Below are 18442 nucleotides of genomic sequence, written 5' to 3' on the forward strand. Positions count from 1 at the left end.
CGCACAGCGGAGCCTGTCAAGCAGGCGTCGGCTGGGTTTCGTATGCGTGCAGTTCTCGGAGGGCATGCTTTAGTTTTGTTTTTCCCGTGAGGTGGCGCTGCAAACATTATCTTTCACTGCAAAACATTGTTATTTTGTTATTATTCCTTCAGCTTCTGCTTGACTTTTTCTTGCATTGCATAGCAACGGAAGCAAGTGTTAAGCAGCAGTATAAAGAATTAAAAAATCAACGCATGAAGTAGTAAAAAAAAGGGAAAAACATTGTCTCTTGCCTAGATTCGAACTCCGTTTTTTTGCGTGGGAAGCAGACATTCTACCTCTGAGCCATGGCGGAGTGTGTGCTACCGATCGCAGCGCCCCAAGCGGCGTTACGGTCGTTTGGCTTCACTTTTGGAAGCTCGTTCCGGGCACTCTCCAATTCTAGGTCACTCTAGCCACGACCATCCCGTTCGGCTTCACTCGAGAGGGAAGCTGAACGGATGGATGGATGGATGAGGCTGAACCCTTTAAATCGGGCGGTGGCATACGCCACCTAGCCATGACTATTAACATATTCGTGCCACAAGTGGCTGGCGCCATCTTGTGGCACGATGCGCCAACTCGCGATGCTCTCCGTGGCGGAACGCACTGCGCGGTAATGGAGGCAGATACGAACTCGTGTAGGCAAACTGTTCGCTCTGTGTCGGTTAAGGGGAACTTAGCAACGCAAATACCACGATTATTCTGCATGGAAAACGCCGCCCAGAAGGCAACATTCCGATCGTTATATCCGATATGAAGTGAATAACATATCGTTATATATGTTTTTTTTCCTCATAGACCTAATGCACAAGTTGACATTAAGTCGACTCATCGTTATAACCGATATATCGTTATATGTGGTATCCTTACAAGTAGACTGCACTGTTGATATCCTAGCTGAGATTTAAGTACTCGATAACCTCAGCTGGCAGTACTGGCTAAAAAAAGCAACAACACAGCATGATACTTGAACAGGAACACAACCATTCAATAAAATGTAACCATCCGTGAGTCACATCTGCGCTTGGCTAAGGAGCTAGTTTCCTGCGGTAAGTGGAGAAATGTACAGTGGAATACACTTCAACAGTCAGTTTATTTCTCACAATGATGCCACAAATCATGAACAAGTGATTTTTCCCAAACAGCCCCACTCGCTATAGAATGCGCAGTGTCACAATCACACATGAGAAATGGCGCCCACACGAGATGCTTTTTACAAGTCTGCCCACGGCATCAGAGGTCCTGCGCATCATCGGCTGCGGCCGAGTCGGATGAGCCATCCTGGTGTCGCTCTTTGTTGGCCACAAACAGGTAGGCAAGCGTCTGTGCCACCTGCACCTCGGTGTCCGCGTCTATCTCCAGTGCCGAGGACACCTTGGCATCCGGCCCGTCCGCGCCCTGCTCTCGTGCGCGCTTCCGTGTCCGCGGCGCAGCGCTGCGCCGAGGCGCCGCTCGCGTTGCCCGCGACGCCGTGCGCTTGCCGCCCCTGGCCGGCGGAGGGGCAGCAGCCGGCGGCGCGCTTGCAGTGGGGCCCGCGACGTGCCCGTTGAGCACGGGCTCGTCCCCGCGCTCGGTGGCCAGCCTCCGCTCGGCCTGAATCCGCGCCTCCTTTGCTTCGCGCAGCTGCTGCTGCAGCAGGTAGATGGTGCTCTGCATACCTTCCACCTCCTCGTCCAGTTCCAGCAGGAACTCATCTTGCTCTGCACGCAGCGAGAGAGAGGCTCGAGGGGGAGAGCGTCACCCGCGGCCGCGGTGCACACTCACCCGTCTGGCTCTTCTTCATCTCCTCGCTGAAGTTGCGCTGCAATGCCAGGTCGCCCTCGAGCTTGGCCATGCGGCCCGAGGAAATCATTTTACCCAGCTCCTCGTTCTCCTGGTAGAGCAGCCGGCACTTGGCCATCAGCCGCTTGCCCGTGTTGCTGCGTGGAGAAGTGCATTTAGACAGATTGCTTCCTGCTTGTCCCGCCGCTTACGCACGCCCACAGAGAACAGCAGGGAAAATGTTTCACGTTGGTACGGCAGCATGTTGCAGTGCACTAACGAGCCATTAAACGTTATGCTTTCACATGCACATTACAACATTAATGACCTTTCCTCTCTGAATACAAGTGCATTGTCACAAGACAACTATGCAATACCACATGCTATGAGTCAGCACATGCTATTATTTCGTGTCATTATTATATTCAAATACCACACTTGGGCCCTTGAAGGAGTACATACAAACACAAAAGAAATTACACAAAAAGCTACCCTCCGGGAAATCCCCAAATTACAACTCTGGTTTGCAAATGCTTGGACAATGTAGAAGACTTACACAATTATTCATACCTGAGGTTCATTGTTTCTACAGAACAATTTCTTTAAATTACAGAACGCATGGCACAATTTACTGGGAAAAAAAAGACATTACTAAAAGAAATTTAATACTATCTAAAATTACCACAGTAAATTGCTGAATGCGTTCTAATAAGGACAGTCAGAGGACAGATAAGGACGGTGTTACAACTATTCCTTTATTTCAATTATAAAAAATTCAATTGTGACGTTTTTACATGCCGTAATGACATGCTGATCATAAGGCACGCCGTAGTTTTGACCACCTGGGGTTCTTTAACACGCATCTAAATTTGAGTACATGGGCGTTTTTGCATTGCATGTGAAACAGACTGTACACCGTGTTTCCCATATCATTATGAAAATTGCCGCTAAGGCAGGAGTGAGGGTTATGTGTAATGCCCCTAACAAACTGAGTGGGTTATGCAAAATAGTCAACAGGGTGGATACTGTTGCGCGAAGAAACTGCTCTAAGAAGCATGCTCGCAAGTTCATTGAATGTACAACGCAGGTCATATGTATAATCTCGCTCACATGCAACCATTGCTATTATTGGGTAAACGGGGAGATGCAATAACGATCGCCTGCGCGAGCATTCCACTTCACTAAACAGTACCCCGTACAGTCGTCTGGCTACTCACTGCAACATGTGTGGTTGCAGCCCGATCTTTGGTGATAAGTGCAAAATAATTTGAAGATATATTTTTGCATATTCACAAGCGGCGACGCATGCATCAGTTCTGCGTCCATCACGCTGTCAACAAAAGAACTGGATTATCTCCGTGGCTAACGCTTATCCTTCTTTTTCTTCCTTTTGTGTGACGATGCCTTTATATGCCGCTTCTGGAAATAAAGCATTTGGTTGTTAGTCAGTGCTCTGTCCTGTGCTCTTCACTCGTCCTGTGTCACGCTGTTTCTGTATTTTTCTAATGATGAACCAACCAGCCCCTTTGAACACGCTGAAAGAAACACGTCTTCGCAGCTGGAGGAAAGAGTAGTAGACTGCTTTTATTGTCAAGAGAAAGGTACGCTGGGAAGCAGAGAAAAAATATGTGCATTTCGGGAGAGCTAGCAGAAAGGAAAGCAGGTGAGACAATAAGACCCTGAAAGCAAGGGAACTTGTTGACAAAAAGACAATAGACGGCTGCCAGAATGATAGGACCACCGGCATACATGGCCACCAGGCGCGGACAGTGGCTACAAAAATAGGTGCAGACTGCAGAGCTTAAAGGGAATGAAGGAATGGAACAGGTAATTCTCAAGATAGACTGGCAGTCACAAGATACAGTCTCTAGTTGACCACGAACGTCAATTTTCAAGGTTTTGTCCGAATGCATACCCACACGAAAGAGGCCGTTGTAGGAAGGAGTCAGTGGTGGCTTGATGGTGTCGCGTCGCAGAAAGACGTGCGCTGCGGTGTTCACTGTCAAACGCATACTGTTTGCAGGTGACACATGGGGCTGTAGGCCAAAGCTGGTCGAGCCAGGAATAGTGCGTCTCTAAGTGCTCCGAGGGCACCAGTGGAGTGTTTTGCTGGATGCCAAAGAACTCACCTGGGGCATGGATTGATGACCTATAGAGCATCTCCGCTGCACTGACTCCAAGGTCGTCCTTGATTGTTGTGCAGCCCAAGTAGCACGAGAGGCAGCTTCTCCACCCAGTGCTGTCTATCGAGTGTGGGGGTCAATGACGCCTTGTCGGTAGAGGTTCTCGACCGTGCCTTTGCTTGCTTGGTGGTAAGTCGTGGTGTTGTATAAGGGCAGAAAAAAGAAAGCTTTAGAACTGTCGGCCTCAGTCAGTGTTTATGCGCAGGGGGCAGTCGTACTGTGAATACCGTACCGGAAGCAATAAGTGCATCTGCCACTGTTTCAGCCATGATGTCTTGCAGCAGAGTGGCTTGAGGCACACCTTCAGCACCGGTCGACACAGGTGAGGAGGTACTTAAATCCTTGGCAGGGAGGAAGAGTTCCCGCCACATCTAAGTGCACATGGTCAAAATGGCTCTCTGGTGGCTGGAATAGCTGCACCGCCGTGCGCGTGTGCCGGGCCACTTCCACTGCCCAAAAGGCTTGACAGGTTTTTGCCCAGCTTCAAACATATTTGTTAATGCCTGGCCAAACAAAATGGTGCATGATAAGCTTCTGTGACGCTCTGATGCTGGGATGGCTTAGGCCATGCAGAGAATAAAATTTCGGCTGCCTAATTTGTTGGGTCACGAACCGGTGAAAAGCTGCCTGCAATATGTCGCACATCACCCATGTGTGGGGAAGAGGCCATTCAGTGAGCTACAAGCATTCTCCCCGCAATTGGCGGCTAAGGCTTGAAAATCTAAAGAACCAGCAGATACGGTGCTGATCTGAGACAGTGCGTCAGATGCCAGAGTTTTCGGTCCCAGAGATGTGGCAGATGTCAGTAGAAAATGAAGAAATAAAGGAAAACTGTTGAAGCTCTCCTTCTGAGTAGGAAGAACTGTTGTTCTTGAAGACGAAGGTAAAGGGTTTGTGGTCGGTCAGAAGTGCAGCCTTCAAGGAAGAAAGGGAAAGGTTTGACCGAGCAACAGATGGGCAACATTTCTCTCCCAAAGGTGCAGTAGCGAGCCTCTGTAGATTTTAGGCACTTGAGAAGAAGCCTCCAGTCTGTGCCGTCGTGCTGAGCAGCAGCACTGCACCCCCTGCCGACACGTCTACCATGAGGCGCGTAGGGCAGCAGATGAATCAGCAGTGCCCCAAGTACCAGTGGAAGGTCAGTGGTTTCTTGGACACAGCAGGTCAGTAAGCAACTGAAGAACTTGTGCACAGGATGGTATGAAGCACCTGTGAAAATTTATGAGCCCCAGAAAGTCATGCAACTTCGGAAGGAAGTTGGAGAAGGGAAGTCCTCGATTGCCCGCACCTGCGATTCCAGTGGCATGATGCCTTGGGGTGTGATGCGATGGCCTCCGAAACTGCACTTCTGAGGCTTTAACACCAGGCCATGTTTATCAAGTCTCTCGAAGAGAAGGTGCTCTTCTTCTGTGCTTGCAACTAAAATGTCCTCACGGTAGACAAAAACGAACAGCAGTCCATGCATGACCTCATCCATGAACTTTTAGAATGTCGGTGCTGCATTCATCAAGCCACAAGGCATGCAGACAAACTGAAATAGGCCAAATGGTGTTGTAATTGCTGTTGCTGTCTTCGGAACATTACTCGGTTCGATACAGTGGCGCACCGACAGGGGGGTTCGGGGGTTCTAACCCCCCTGAGGCCGAGTTAACCTCTCCCCCATGCGTTGAGCCCCACCAGTCCATCGTGCACCTTCAGCCTTGAGTGCTCTATTCACATTGTCCTTACAATTCCTGGGGTGGCTTGAGGTCGAATTTTCTTGAGTAACAAAAGCACGCTATCATTGACTTGTATTTAATCATTCACTCTAAAATTCAAGGTGGGCCAACCACGTACTCGATGGCTTTGCGTTGAATACCACTGAAGCAGCTCTATGGGGGGAAAAAAGATGCAATTTTGGCCTGTAAGGGAGTAAAATGCCCCCCCCCCCCCCCCCCAAAAAAAGAAAAAAAATTCAGCCCCCTCGGCAGAGATCCTGGGTGCGCTACTGTCGATAGGATTTAGTGGTAGGTGGTCATGAACTCAATTTTGGTTCTTTTGAGATGAGCACTGATGTCATATATGCGGGGAAGGGGATACTGATCCGGAGTAGTGACGACATTCAAAGCCGGGTAATCACCACAAGGCTGCCAGTCGCCATTGTCCAGCTTTGGTACCATATGGAGAGACCAACTGCTGCAGGAAGAACGAATAACGCTGAGCTGATGCTCGAACTCACATCGGGCACCTTCTAGCCTCTTCCCCAGAAGCGTCCGTGGACCGGTGGTGATGATATGATGCGTCACCTTCCTTGTGGGTACTTGGCAAGTACCTCGTCATACGTTGAGACGGGCCTACATGTACAGATGCCAGAGTAGGAGAGGCTATACAGCGATGTTATCCTTTAGGCACCGATCGAGAACACTCACATCCAGGTCGAAATGGCTGACGAAGTCCACTCCCAGTATGGCAAAGCTGACGTCAGCGACCACTAACACCCATCTCAACCGGCGCCCAAGTCCCATGTCTATCGTCATTGACCGGAGCCCATATGACGCAATGACAGTGTTGTTCAGTGTATGCAGAGCGGGTGTGGCTGCATTGGCAATCTCCGGCGATGGCGGGAATGATAGCTTGGCTCCGGTGTCGACAAGAATGAGGGCCAATGTCCCATGCTACCGTTAGCAACTGGCAGGGCTTAGTGCAGCGACTTGCTCGTCCTCGAAAACGACAATGGTACCAAAACAGTTGTTGCTGCGGATCTCTAGATTCACTGCGAGACCGCATTGTTTTTTCACAGGAAGGCGAACCGTGGTGCCGAGGTTGGTGGTCAGCGTTGCCCGAGGTCCTGCTTGCTCCGTGGTGATAGATAGCGAGGTCGAAGACGAGCAGTCGCAGATGCAGTCGGCCAGTTGAGCTAGCCGCTCGAGACTCGTATTGTTGGAGACTGCTAGTACTATGCAGGCAGACTGTGGGAGGCGTTGCAAGAACAGTTCACATAAAATTGTAAATTCGCTGGTGTTTTAAGGGTGCTCACCGAGTAATTGACACATCCAGTGCTGCACTTGTGATGGTCACTGATCCTCTCCAGAAAGGAGCTGCTGGAGCCTACTCTGATGCGATGCCTCGAGGCACTGCAAAACTGTGCATTTGAGGTCGTTGCATGCTGTGGCGGAAGGTGCACACAAACAAGTCGTCTACGGCATTAGTGATGTTGAGGAGTAATGTGGCAACAACGTGCAGGTACCTTGCTGTCTGCCAAGTCATGTGGAGCTAAAACAGCATCGAAACTCTTTTGTCTCTTGCGCTGTTGGTGTCATTTACGAGATCCCACTGTCTTGTGGAAAAGCCTACATAGGGAAGACTGGCAGCTGCATGAAAGAGTACCAGTGTCAGCACAATAACTACCTCTCATCTTTGAGCACGTTGCAAAGCATGTGGTTGTAAGCCTTTTTTTGATAGAACTATCATCGCAAACAGAAAGACGAAAAAGCTTGTGAACTTGCAGAAGCCTTTCACATACAAAATATGCGTGGTGATTGCGTATCGGAGCCATCTATCTCTTTGCTGGATTATGAGATGCAGAATGCTTGGGGATCTATTTCGTGTGACTGTAGTAAAACCCCGATGATACGATCACGGCTAGTACGAATTTTGCTGTGATATGAATTTATAGCATTCCCTGGCCAAAATACATTGCTCTTAATATGACAAACATCGGGTGTTACGAACGCGTTGCCGCGCCCCTGCGGATTATATGAACGCATGAGCAGCGGCGGTGGTCGATCCAGCGGAGCGACCGGCACAGACAAGCCGGCACAGTGGGATCTGGGCGGGATCCACAGTCGCCAAGCAACCGGCTGCGTCATGTAGCTGCTAAATCTCTCATTGGTTCCCCCATCGAGCGAACCGGACCACATCACAGTGACCAGCGAGAAAGAAGACGAGGACCGCAGCAGCCACGACGGCTGAAATGCTCCCTGCACTTGATGTGCTGAGGCGTTAAGTGGTGTGCAAAAACATTTCTGAGATCACGTGCGAACACTTTTATGCCTTCCAGAAGGCAATCGTTGACGATTTGGGCAAGAAGAAAATGCACACGGATAGTAGAACCTCGTTGACACGTTTTTCAACAGACTGCAAAAAAAAAAGTCGCAGTTCTGCCTGAAAGGTGCAGCAACGGAGTAGAGTTGCAATCTGGGTCAGTTGGTACATATTCTTGAGTATTAAACTAGTCAAAAGATGAAGGACAGAGAAGAGACGTGGCACACACAACGACTGGACTACTGAGCTACTGAACAACAGTTTTTAGTCCAGTTGTGTGCCACATCTCTTCTCTGTCCTTTGCCTTTTGACTGGTTTAATACTCAAGAAGTGAAGCAACAATTGTGATAGCAAATTAGTAGACAGCTGTACGAACTAAGGATAGTAGTTTTTGTTGTGTTATCATCGCTGCTAGAGAGATAGCGGCGGTGCAACTATCGCGACAGCTTGTTATATTAACCCAGTCACGTGGCCACCGGGCTGCATTCCACTACGAGCCGTCATGAAATAAACCAGGTTTGGTTTTGCTTACACCTTCTTCCTTTGTCTGCGGTTTCCCCCCGACGAAAACACGACATTGGCGATGAGGATGGGATCCTGACCAATTCTACGGCAAGCTGACATAGCAATGGAAGGTCCGGCAGCGGTGGGTGCAGTGACGCAACTCGTGGGTTGACTGGGACACATCGAGCCCTTTGACAAGTCCGCAAGTGACTGGCCGTCATACAAGGAACGCTTGTCGTCGTTTCTTCAGGTCAACCGTATCCCCGAGGACACCAAGGTACACGCTTTCTTGAGTCTCATAGGACCAAAGACGTACAGTCTTCACAAGCCGTTGGTTGCGCCGGAATTGCCGTCAGCTAAAGGTTTCGAGTTTTTAAAGAAACTTCTTGGTGACCATTTGTCACCGAAGCCCGTCGGTAATTAGCGAACGCGCAAAATTTCACAGAAGAGTGCAACTTGAGACTGAATCAATCTCGGAATATGTTGTGCAGTTGCAGAAATTGGCACAGACATGCGAATTTGAATCCGCCCTCGATCAGTCACTGCAGGACTGTTTTGTCTGCGGTCTGTGCCGAGAAGATATACAGCGGGTGTTATTCACGGAGGATAACAAGCTAACCTTCCAGAAAGCCGTAGAACGAGCGCTAGCCATGGAAGTGGTGAAAAAGAGCGTGGCAGAAGCGCACGCTTCGGAATCAAGCGTATCAGATGTTCACAAAGTCGGAGCGGTTGGAGAAACTGATATGACACAGGGAAATTGCTACCGCTGCGGGTCTGCGAAGCATGCAAGCAGTCTGTGCCCGCACACTGCGGCCATCTGTTTCAAATGTAATAAGAAAGGGCATATTCAAAGAGTGTGCCAAGCTAACAAGCAGAGAACGACGAAGGGAGCGCATCGAAACGCGATGAAGGTGTTGAGTCCCGTTCAAGCTTCTGTTAGCATGAAGGGAATTGTTGCGCCTGGTCTGGAGCCAATTAAAATTTCAATGCACGTACAAGACATACCCTTGGGAGCTGCATTCCACTACGAGCCGTCATGGAATAAACCACGTTTGGTTTTGCTTACGCCTTGTTCCTTTGTCTGTGGTTTCCCCCTGACGAAAACACCACAATTTTATCGGCCGTATTAACTTGTAAACAGTCGCTAACTAAATTAACAAGCATGGTATCACGCGCGCACAGGTAAACACGAACGCATCTCGCTTGATGACTGTGGGAACTCGCTGTCAGAACGCTGGGCTAAGGAAGCGCGGAAGCAGCAGCGTGCGAATTGACCTTCGCGCTGTCTCTCGCTTCGAAGCGAACAAAACGTCGAAAGCACATCGCATACTAAGCTATCCGGCACTGTGCGCACTTCGTCAACATTGCAGATCGTTTTGAAGATGAGGCCCGTGCGGGCACACACATTGCGCAGATCGCTTTCAAGATACGGCGCCCGCATCGGCAACGTGCTGGTCGCCTGTTGCAACGTACAAGCTGGCTGCACCACTAAATTTAAGTGACCGCCACATTCAAACACAACTAAGATGCAGTAAGATGCAAGAAAATTAGATTGGCGACGTATCAAGGGGAATTTAATACATGGAAGTCAATGTAGGGTGTAGGTCGGGACCGCGAAAACGGGACGTAGCAGCCGGGAAAACGCAGCAGTGAGGCATGTATCAACGGGGTTCCACTATTAGGAATTTTTTTTTTTAATAAAAATAAGTTCATTTTTTCTTGATTTTAGGAATGTTTTGGTGATACAAATATTGGGTTATACGAATATTTCATGCGAACCTGCGAGATTCGTATCACTAAGATTTTACTATATGTGACATGCATACACAGATTGGCTCTTCCTTTCTTGCATTCTGAATAAACTTGAGTTGTTAGACAGCGCTCGTCCTGTGTCCTTCCTTTTTGTGTTGCCATCATTATTCACACTGATTCAAAGAATGCATCAATTCCTACATGCCCAGGTTTCCACCATACTGCAAGCATTATTTATTTTATTTAATACATACTACGGACACGAAGTCCATGCAGGGTTGGTAAAATACAACACAAGAAGTAAAACAATGTCAATACAACAAAATGCTGCAACAATACAGCAATAATGCTGATACGAAAAGTAAACAATCGTGTTACAAGTTTTATAAAGGCAAGTCATTCCAGTCATTAATGGTGCGTGGAAAGAAAAAGTATTTAAATAGGTTGGTTCGGGCAAAATAGGGGGTTAGAGCATTTTGGTGATGTTGGCGAGTAGGTCTTCTTACTAGCGGACTTACATACAATGCCGGGTCAAGTGCCAATTTGTTATTAAGTAACTGAGAAAGAAAGTCAAGCCGTAATTTTTTTCGACGCGATTCAAGGGTAGGAATATTATTAGACCTCATTAGTTCAGTTGGCGAGTCGAATGTGGAAAATTTGTTGTAAACAAACCGGATAGCCTGTCTTTGGATTCGTTCAAGTTTCTTTATGTTACATTGAGTGTCGAGATCTCAGATAATACAGGCGTACTCGAGCTTCGGTCGAATTAAGTAGTAATAAGCGAGCAGTTTAACAGAGGATGGGGCGTGTTTAAGCTTGTATTTGAGAAAGCACAGTTTACGGAAAGCAGAGAAAGATATATTTTGCACGTGAAGATTCCAGGACAGGTTGCTGCAAAGGGTGACACCTAAGTATTTATAGTTAGTAACCTGTTTATGTGCAGAGGAGCCTAGCATATAACTATAAGAAAAGGATGTTTTCTTGCGGGAAATCGGAAGAAGAACACTTTTTTCAACATTCAAGGTCATCTCCCATTGAGTGCACCAATAGAAAATATTACTGAGGCTATCGTTCAGATCATCTTGGTCACTAGTGTCATTAATTTCTTTAAACAAGACACACTCATCTGGGAATAGTCTTATTTGAACATTCGGCTTTACAACATCAACAATGTCATTCACGTACAGGAGAAACAGCAAAGGGCCCAACACACTTCCCTGTGGTACCCCAGATGTCACTGGAAGACAGGCCGAGTGATGCCCACCTATATCTACGAACTTTTCGCGATTGCTAAAGTATTGAGCGATCCATGAAACAAATAGTTCTGGTATGCCATAGTTCTTTAGCTTAGATATTAATTTGGAATGAGGTACCTTATCGAAGGCTTTACCAAAATCCAGAAAAATTTAATCGATTTGGTTGTTATTATCAATGGAAGAAACAAAAGTGTGAATGACCGTGACTAGTTGTGTTGCTGTAGAATATCTCTTTCTGAAACCATGTTGAGAGTTGGTTAGAATTTGGTTCTCTTCAAGAAACTCATGGAGAGCTTTTGCAATAATATGCTCAATTAGTTTACAGCAACTTGACGTTAATGAGATCAGGCGATAGTTTTCTAAAAGTAGTCAGTCACCTTTTTTAAAAATGGGCAGCACACGGGCTGTCCTCCAGTCCTTCGGCAAACTCGAACACGATAAGGATGCATGAAATATGATGACAAGGTACTTTGCGAGAGGTTCGGCATATCGGCGAACAAAAACATTTGGTATGTTATCGGGTCCAGAAGAAGTTTTCAAGTTAAGTAGCATGGAGAGCACTCCAGGGTAACAAATAATATTTGAAAAATGTTTAGTTGCAGTGTCTGTGGCAGCGGGAAAGCCATCGGTTGCAGCAGAAAATACGCTGTTGAAGTATATATTGAATTGTTCGGCAATGCCTTTTTGTTCGTTAATAATAACGCCGTTAGCAGAAATCTGTGAAACTGGCTTCTTTTTCTCACTCAAGTGGTTCCAAAATTTAGTTGGATCTGTTTTAATAAAGCTTGGTAGCATTGTACTGAAATAATGTTCCAGTGAACGATGCAATGCACTTGCAAGGTTTCTGTTGGATTGTGCTATGACGCTAAGTGGTGCGCGGTTCTTTTTTAGTCTTTTCACTTTGCGCTTTAAATGGATGATGTCTCGCATCATCCACGGCGTTTCCTTGTGTACTTTTTTTCATTTGTTCGGGACAAACTTATCGAGGCAATACCGGCACATGCTCTTAAAACGTTCCCATAAAACACCAACATCACTGCTATCAAAATCGGTAAGACATGCCTCCAAGTGATCAATAATTTATGCATCATCTGCACGTGAGCAATCTTTGTAGGAATGTATACAGTGCAGTCCACTTATAACGATATCGAGAAAAACGGGTAATCCGATCGTTATAACCGATCATCGCTATATCTGGACTGCTGAAAAAAAGAATGCCGAAAATACCTGTGCAGTCCTGAAACCGAAACTGCCACTTACGATTAAAAAATCGACGTTGTAGAAAGTAGGCGGTGAAAAATAAAACTTTTATTTATAGCTCTAAATGGCGTCTCAATCGTTAGGCACGCTGAAATAGAAATCTGCACTTGCTTTCGCGGAAGTTTCGGATTCACAACCGCCGTGTAAATCGCGTCCATCTGCTGCGCGAACACTGGCGGCTATAATTTAGCATGCATGAATTCAATGAGCGACTCGATCGACGACGTTGCACTTTGGTTGAACCTCGGGTTCGGTGTCAAAGACGGGCCATTGTCAATCTCGTCGTCACTGCTGCTGCTGTCGTCGCCGCCGTTGCACAACACCGCCGTCTGTCGCGACAACGATCGCCCTGTCGGAGTTCTCTTCGCAGAACGAGGCAGCACTATCAGCACTTACAAACTCCTCCATCGAAGCACCGCCTTTATGATCGTCAATAGCGACATCTTCCTAGAGTTCGGCAATGCCAGCGGCTTCCACCGTGTTGGTTTCACCCCATGTTGGTTTCGTCCCAGCGCACAAAGTCCGCCTTTTCCGTTGATCGGCATGGTCACTGCTTCTAGCCCTCATGATCGTGGCGCTCCCGGTTTTCACAATCGTCGATATCATCCACTGCGCAAGCTCGTACTTCGAGTCTTGCAAAATTTGCAGCTTCGTCTCGAGAGACGCAGCTTTGCGCTTTGTCGGCGCACCTCCCGCTGCTTCCGCGGTGCATTTCCGCGCTCGCTGAGAGAGGGAGAACATAGAATAAAGACCAACTTTGGGAGAATGTAAAGGGAGTGTAGGCCGCGCAGGCGCCGCTTGCTTATCGCTTTCTCCCCCCTCTTGCAAAATCAGTTTCGTCTCAAGGGGTGTACCTGCCGTTGCTAAAGCCCCTTGATGTTAGAAAGTAGCGACACTCTCCCCCGCGCGCGCGCCTTCCTCCTCAATTCTCCTCAGATTTCTCCCCCTCACCGGGCCGGCGCGGCGCTGAACCCTACACTGGCTCGCTGCAGCCGCATTAGAATCAATGCGCGCGCTTGTTTATTCGGCCCTTTGAAGCGTTGTATGGGAATTTATTCCTTGTGAAACTGTCATGACGAAAGTACGTTTCCGATAGAACGTCGTGACATTTTTTTTTGAGGGCGCTTCGATAAATACAAGCGGAAGCGCTCCGAAAAAATTAGTACCAAGCAGTGGCTGAGCTGTTTACCTCTACGTCGCCACTTGGGTTGTCATTAACGCGGAGGTGTATTGGGTGTATACAACATAAGCAGCGTAGAGTATAAACGAGAATTGGTTCACAATCTTCACTCTTAAAAGGCTCAGAGAAGGTAACCAAGAAGAAATGTGATAGTTTACTTAAAGTGAATTCGCCAAAATGAGTGGGCCGCCTTCGTACCAATGCCACTGTGCAAAATACGTGCTGTGTTTGCGAAACAGTCAACATAGAACTTACACACGCGCCTGTATTCCGTCACTATGAAACGACGAGAAATTACATTCCATCACCTCTGGGAGTAACCTAAGTCTCTCTCTCAAAAAAAAAAAGGCTGATTGCTTACACGGAAACTGCTAAGACTGGCACTTGATAATTAACTTACAGACTTCAAGATGTCAAGTTTATCAGAATTGAGGGAGATTATCAGAAGCGCGTGGCTTGTACTTAATGAGCATGCGCGAATAATACATAATACCACTTATCTACCTACGTATTGCGGTTCATGCCTTCGCAACATAAAGTACGTAAAGAAAAAAATGCTCGCAGTATTGAAACGTTGCAAAGATACAATAAGCACGCAATAAGAGTAAAATAGTTCCTTGGCTTCACAAGTATCAGGCGCAAGGATCACACGCACACACACACGCACACAACTACAAAATATGAGTTACAGGCATTAACTCACAAGTTACATACATTGAAAACACAAAAAGCTTTGTCACGGCTCGAAGAGTCAACGAAAATTTCAGCCGACTCACTTAAAAAAAAACTATATGCACAGTTATCGGTGCTCTGTATTGAACTGAACGAAGAGTCCGGCTATGCGAAGAGCATTAAAATCGCCACGCAACTTCATCCACAAATATGAGGAAAGCTGCAACATTCACCTCGCAAAGAACGGTGTGCTTAGAAGGGGCGAAATCCCTTCTCCCGATGTTATGGAGCCACTGCTTCCGACGCACGACATTCCGTTCACCTCGGGGGATATAAAATAAGGCTTGCCCTTTCTCCGGCCTGCTGCTGCATTGAAACGCGCAGAGGCAAGGCATTTTCATGGAGAACGAATCTCAGATTCCTACGAAAGGATGGAAAAACTTGGGAAACACACGTTCGGAGTGGCAGGGCGACCACCACTTGGACTGCGCATGGCGGGCGGGCGAAACTAAAGGCGCGCGAAAGCAAGTTTTGTGCCGTTTTCGTGACGTCAGGGTCACCTGACGGGGTAGTCTCGCGCGCCGCAGCCATTCAGCGTGGCGGATGCGCTGCCTCCGCGAAAGAGGGGGAGAAAAAGAGGAGGTTGACCGTGTCGGCGAAGGTGTTGCGGCGGAGATCAAAGCGTGTCGCTACTTTTTAACATCAAGGGGCTTTAGCCGTTGCTTCCGTTGAGAGAGTGCGCGGCAGGGAGCGCAGGCGCCCCTCGCCAGAGGAGGCGTTGCCTTCGCTTGTCGCCTTTTTCCCGCCCTCTCCTTGCGCGACCGCCGGTGACACGTGGGGGCAAAGCAGCTGGCGCCATCTTGTGCACGCTTTCCCAACTTGCGATGCTCTCCGCAATCGGCGCGCAGGCGGGATGCGCTGCGCGGTAATGGCGGCAGATACGAACTCGCGTAGGCACACTTTTCGCCCCGTCTCGGTTGAAGGCAACGTAGGAACGCAATTTTCCTGATTATTCTGCATGAAAAACACCGCCCAGAAGCAAAATTTCAATCGTTATATCCGATATGCGGTGAATAACATATCGTTATATATGGTTTTTTTTTCTCATTGCCCTAATGCATAAGTTGATACTCTTAGCTCGACTCATCGTTATAACCGATATATCGTTATATGTGGTATCGTTATATGTGGACTGCACTGTACAGCAGTTTTTTTTTTTGCACTTTATGGCAAGAAATCGGTATAGAAACATTCACTAGTTTGTGATCATATAGCCCGTGTTCTATATGTACAGTGTAATCAACAATACAATGGGGAAGGAACACTAAATCTAAAACAGAACTGCAAGAGCCATGCACCCGAGTCGGCTGGTTTACGACTTGGGTAATATCGTGCTCTAACATTATGTCGAAGATAACATTCGCGTCATTTCCAGCATCAAGCCGATCCCAATTAATACCTGGGAGATTAAAATCGCCAGCCAAAATTATTTTCTTGTTTTTATGCTGGTGCACGTGAACCTGTAGTTTGGCTAGGAATTCTGGAGCGGCGTCAGGAGGCCTGTATAAAGCGTAGAGAATAAACGTCTGCCCACAAAAAGAGAGTTTGATGCACAAGCATTCGAGTTCGACAATGTCATTCAGTACAATAGCATCTATTTCATTTCCAATAAGTACCACTACACCGCCACCCCTAGTTAAGCGATCCCTGCGGAAAACAGTATAAGAAGGAGGAAAAACATTGTCATCAGATATTTCAGTATGAAGCCACTTTTCTGTAATAATAGTAATGTGTGGATCATGCTGCATTAGGAGTAATTCCAATCACTCAGCTTTATTTTTAATGCTGCGGGCATTTATATTTAACAGGCGGATTATTTTCCATCCTAGGGCAGTATCACGTAATGCTTCTGCTTGATCATTTCGGCAATTATACATATACCACTAAAATATGAGGGGAAAAGAGGGGGGGGGGGGCACAGTAACCATTTCATGGACTACACAGACCCATGAAAACACATACAAAAGAATGACACATGCAGACGTTGACTAATGGGACAATAAGATAGGGCAAGTGACTGCTTGCCACATCCATTATTGTTTGCATTTGCCATCTTTAACAATAAGCATCATCATCAGCCTACATTTATGTCCACTGCAGTAAAAAGGCCTCTCCCTGCGATCTCCAATTACCCCCGTCTTGCGCTAGCTGATTCCGTCTTGCGCTAGCTAATTCTAACTTGCACCTGCAAATTTCCTAACTTCATAACCCCACCTAGTTTTCTGCCGTCGTCGACTAAGCTTCCCTTCTGTTGGCACCCATTCTGTAACTCTAATGGCCCACCGGTTATCCGTCCTACGCATTACATGGCCTGCCCCAGCTCCATTTTTTTCTCTTAATGCCAATTAGAATATAAGCTATCCCCGGATAAGCCCATCCTTTGGCAAATATGAACTAGGCCAAGAGTGCGATGTCTGTTAAAAAGCGAAGTTGACTAGCAAACTGGCACCTTCTCTGACCTTGATGCACCTTTTGAAGAGGCTGGCCTGTGTGACCTCAATCTTGCACTAGAAAAGCAGGCCTCTTACATAACTGCGGGTGGCTGCTCTGCATTCAAATGACACTTTTTATGTTATAGTTGGAAGAAAGGCGTGACTTAAAAATAGGTGTACTAGCAATAACTCTCAATAAACAAACAAAGGATTGTAAACTTCTCAGGAGAACTGATTAACACTTTCCAGTCCACACCTATACCCATCGATAGCTCGTTATCGATGGTTTCAACTTGAAATTTTGCAGAGCTCGGAGCACTTTTGGAGTGCTATTGTCATCTAGCGCCTAAAAGAGGTCATAATTTTCTACTTTTGCTTTCCTGTTTCTTTTATTTACATGGCATCAACGTCGCATGCTGCTGCCCTTCAGAAACGGCATATTTCGATGGATTCCGATGACTCTGCGTTAGAATTTTTTGATGATGGTAGCAGCACAGACTTAGAAGATGATTCGTCAGCATGGACAGCAAAAGCCCAGAACATCAACAGGTATCCGCCGGCAAGTTTCGCTGTCTACTCCAAACCGTTTTGTTGCTGCCGCGCTCAAATGCGTTCTAAGGGTTCTTATCTGCAAAGTATCAACGTCGTTTGGGCAGTACCACTTGCCGGCGGCGCAAAGAGCTCTGCTGCGCTGCGTAAGAGCCGCCGCGTGGCTTTCGTGCTAGCTCGATAGACATTTTCCTTTGTATATAAAAAACTTCTACAGATAAAATGTTTATATTTGCAGGAATCTTGCATATAGCCTTTTTCATCAAAATGTATATTTAGAAGTTCTCTTGGGGCAAAGCAACATCAATGTTTTTGTTAAATTTTTTTATGAAATAATTTTTTTTCAAGGAATTGCTAATAAATGTTTGCTTGAAAATAATACCATTAGAAAGCATATTCCTTCTACAAATTGATACCATACATTTTAATATCAAGCATTTGCTGTAGCAGTATAAAAATCGTTTACTAGACTACCAAAAAAGTGCATATTTTCCTGCGGACAGCAAAGCGTAATGCTTTGGGAATCCAGCAAAAGAGAACTTTGCTTCCAGTCCCAGTGGTAAGAGATCTGCACAAGTGTTGAGGCCTGGTTCCTATCGCGTCATTGAGTCCAAACACAATTTATAGAGCCTGATAAAAAAGCTTTAAAGTCAAGAAAGAAGCAGCATTTCAACTAATGCACCTTTGTTTTGTTGTTGGAGAGTGCGTAAGTTGAGAAGGTTTCCTATGCAGCAAATGCTCTTTGCAATTAAATAAATAAATAAAAACTTGACAGTTGCTTTAACATATGCT

At 46.8% G+C, this 18442-nt stretch overlaps 1 protein-coding gene across 6 annotated transcripts in view; it reads right to left on the reverse strand.

The window, feature by feature from the left end:
* Window positions 1-1095: 1095 nt before the first annotated feature.
* The window catches only part of LOC119461840 (pre-mRNA-splicing regulator WTAP), a 230283-nt gene continuing 212936 nt past the window's right edge, over window positions 1096-18442 (reverse strand). For all 6 annotated transcript variants that reach the window (XM_037723214.2, XM_037723213.2, XM_049672751.1 and 3 more), the window contains exons 7-8: window positions 1786-1940; window positions 1096-1721 (exon numbers count right to left, since the gene is read on the reverse strand). In XM_037723214.2, the coding sequence (XP_037579142.2) occupies window positions 1255-1721; window positions 1786-1940 (622 nt within the window). In that variant the 3' untranslated portion in view covers window positions 1096-1254. The remainder of the gene's footprint in view (window positions 1722-1785; window positions 1941-18442) is intronic.

Source organism: Dermacentor silvarum, chromosome 8 (assembly GCF_013339745.2).
Source record: "Dermacentor silvarum isolate Dsil-2018 chromosome 8, BIME_Dsil_1.4, whole genome shotgun sequence".
NCBI lineage: Eukaryota > Metazoa > Arthropoda > Arachnida > Ixodida > Ixodidae > Dermacentor > Dermacentor silvarum.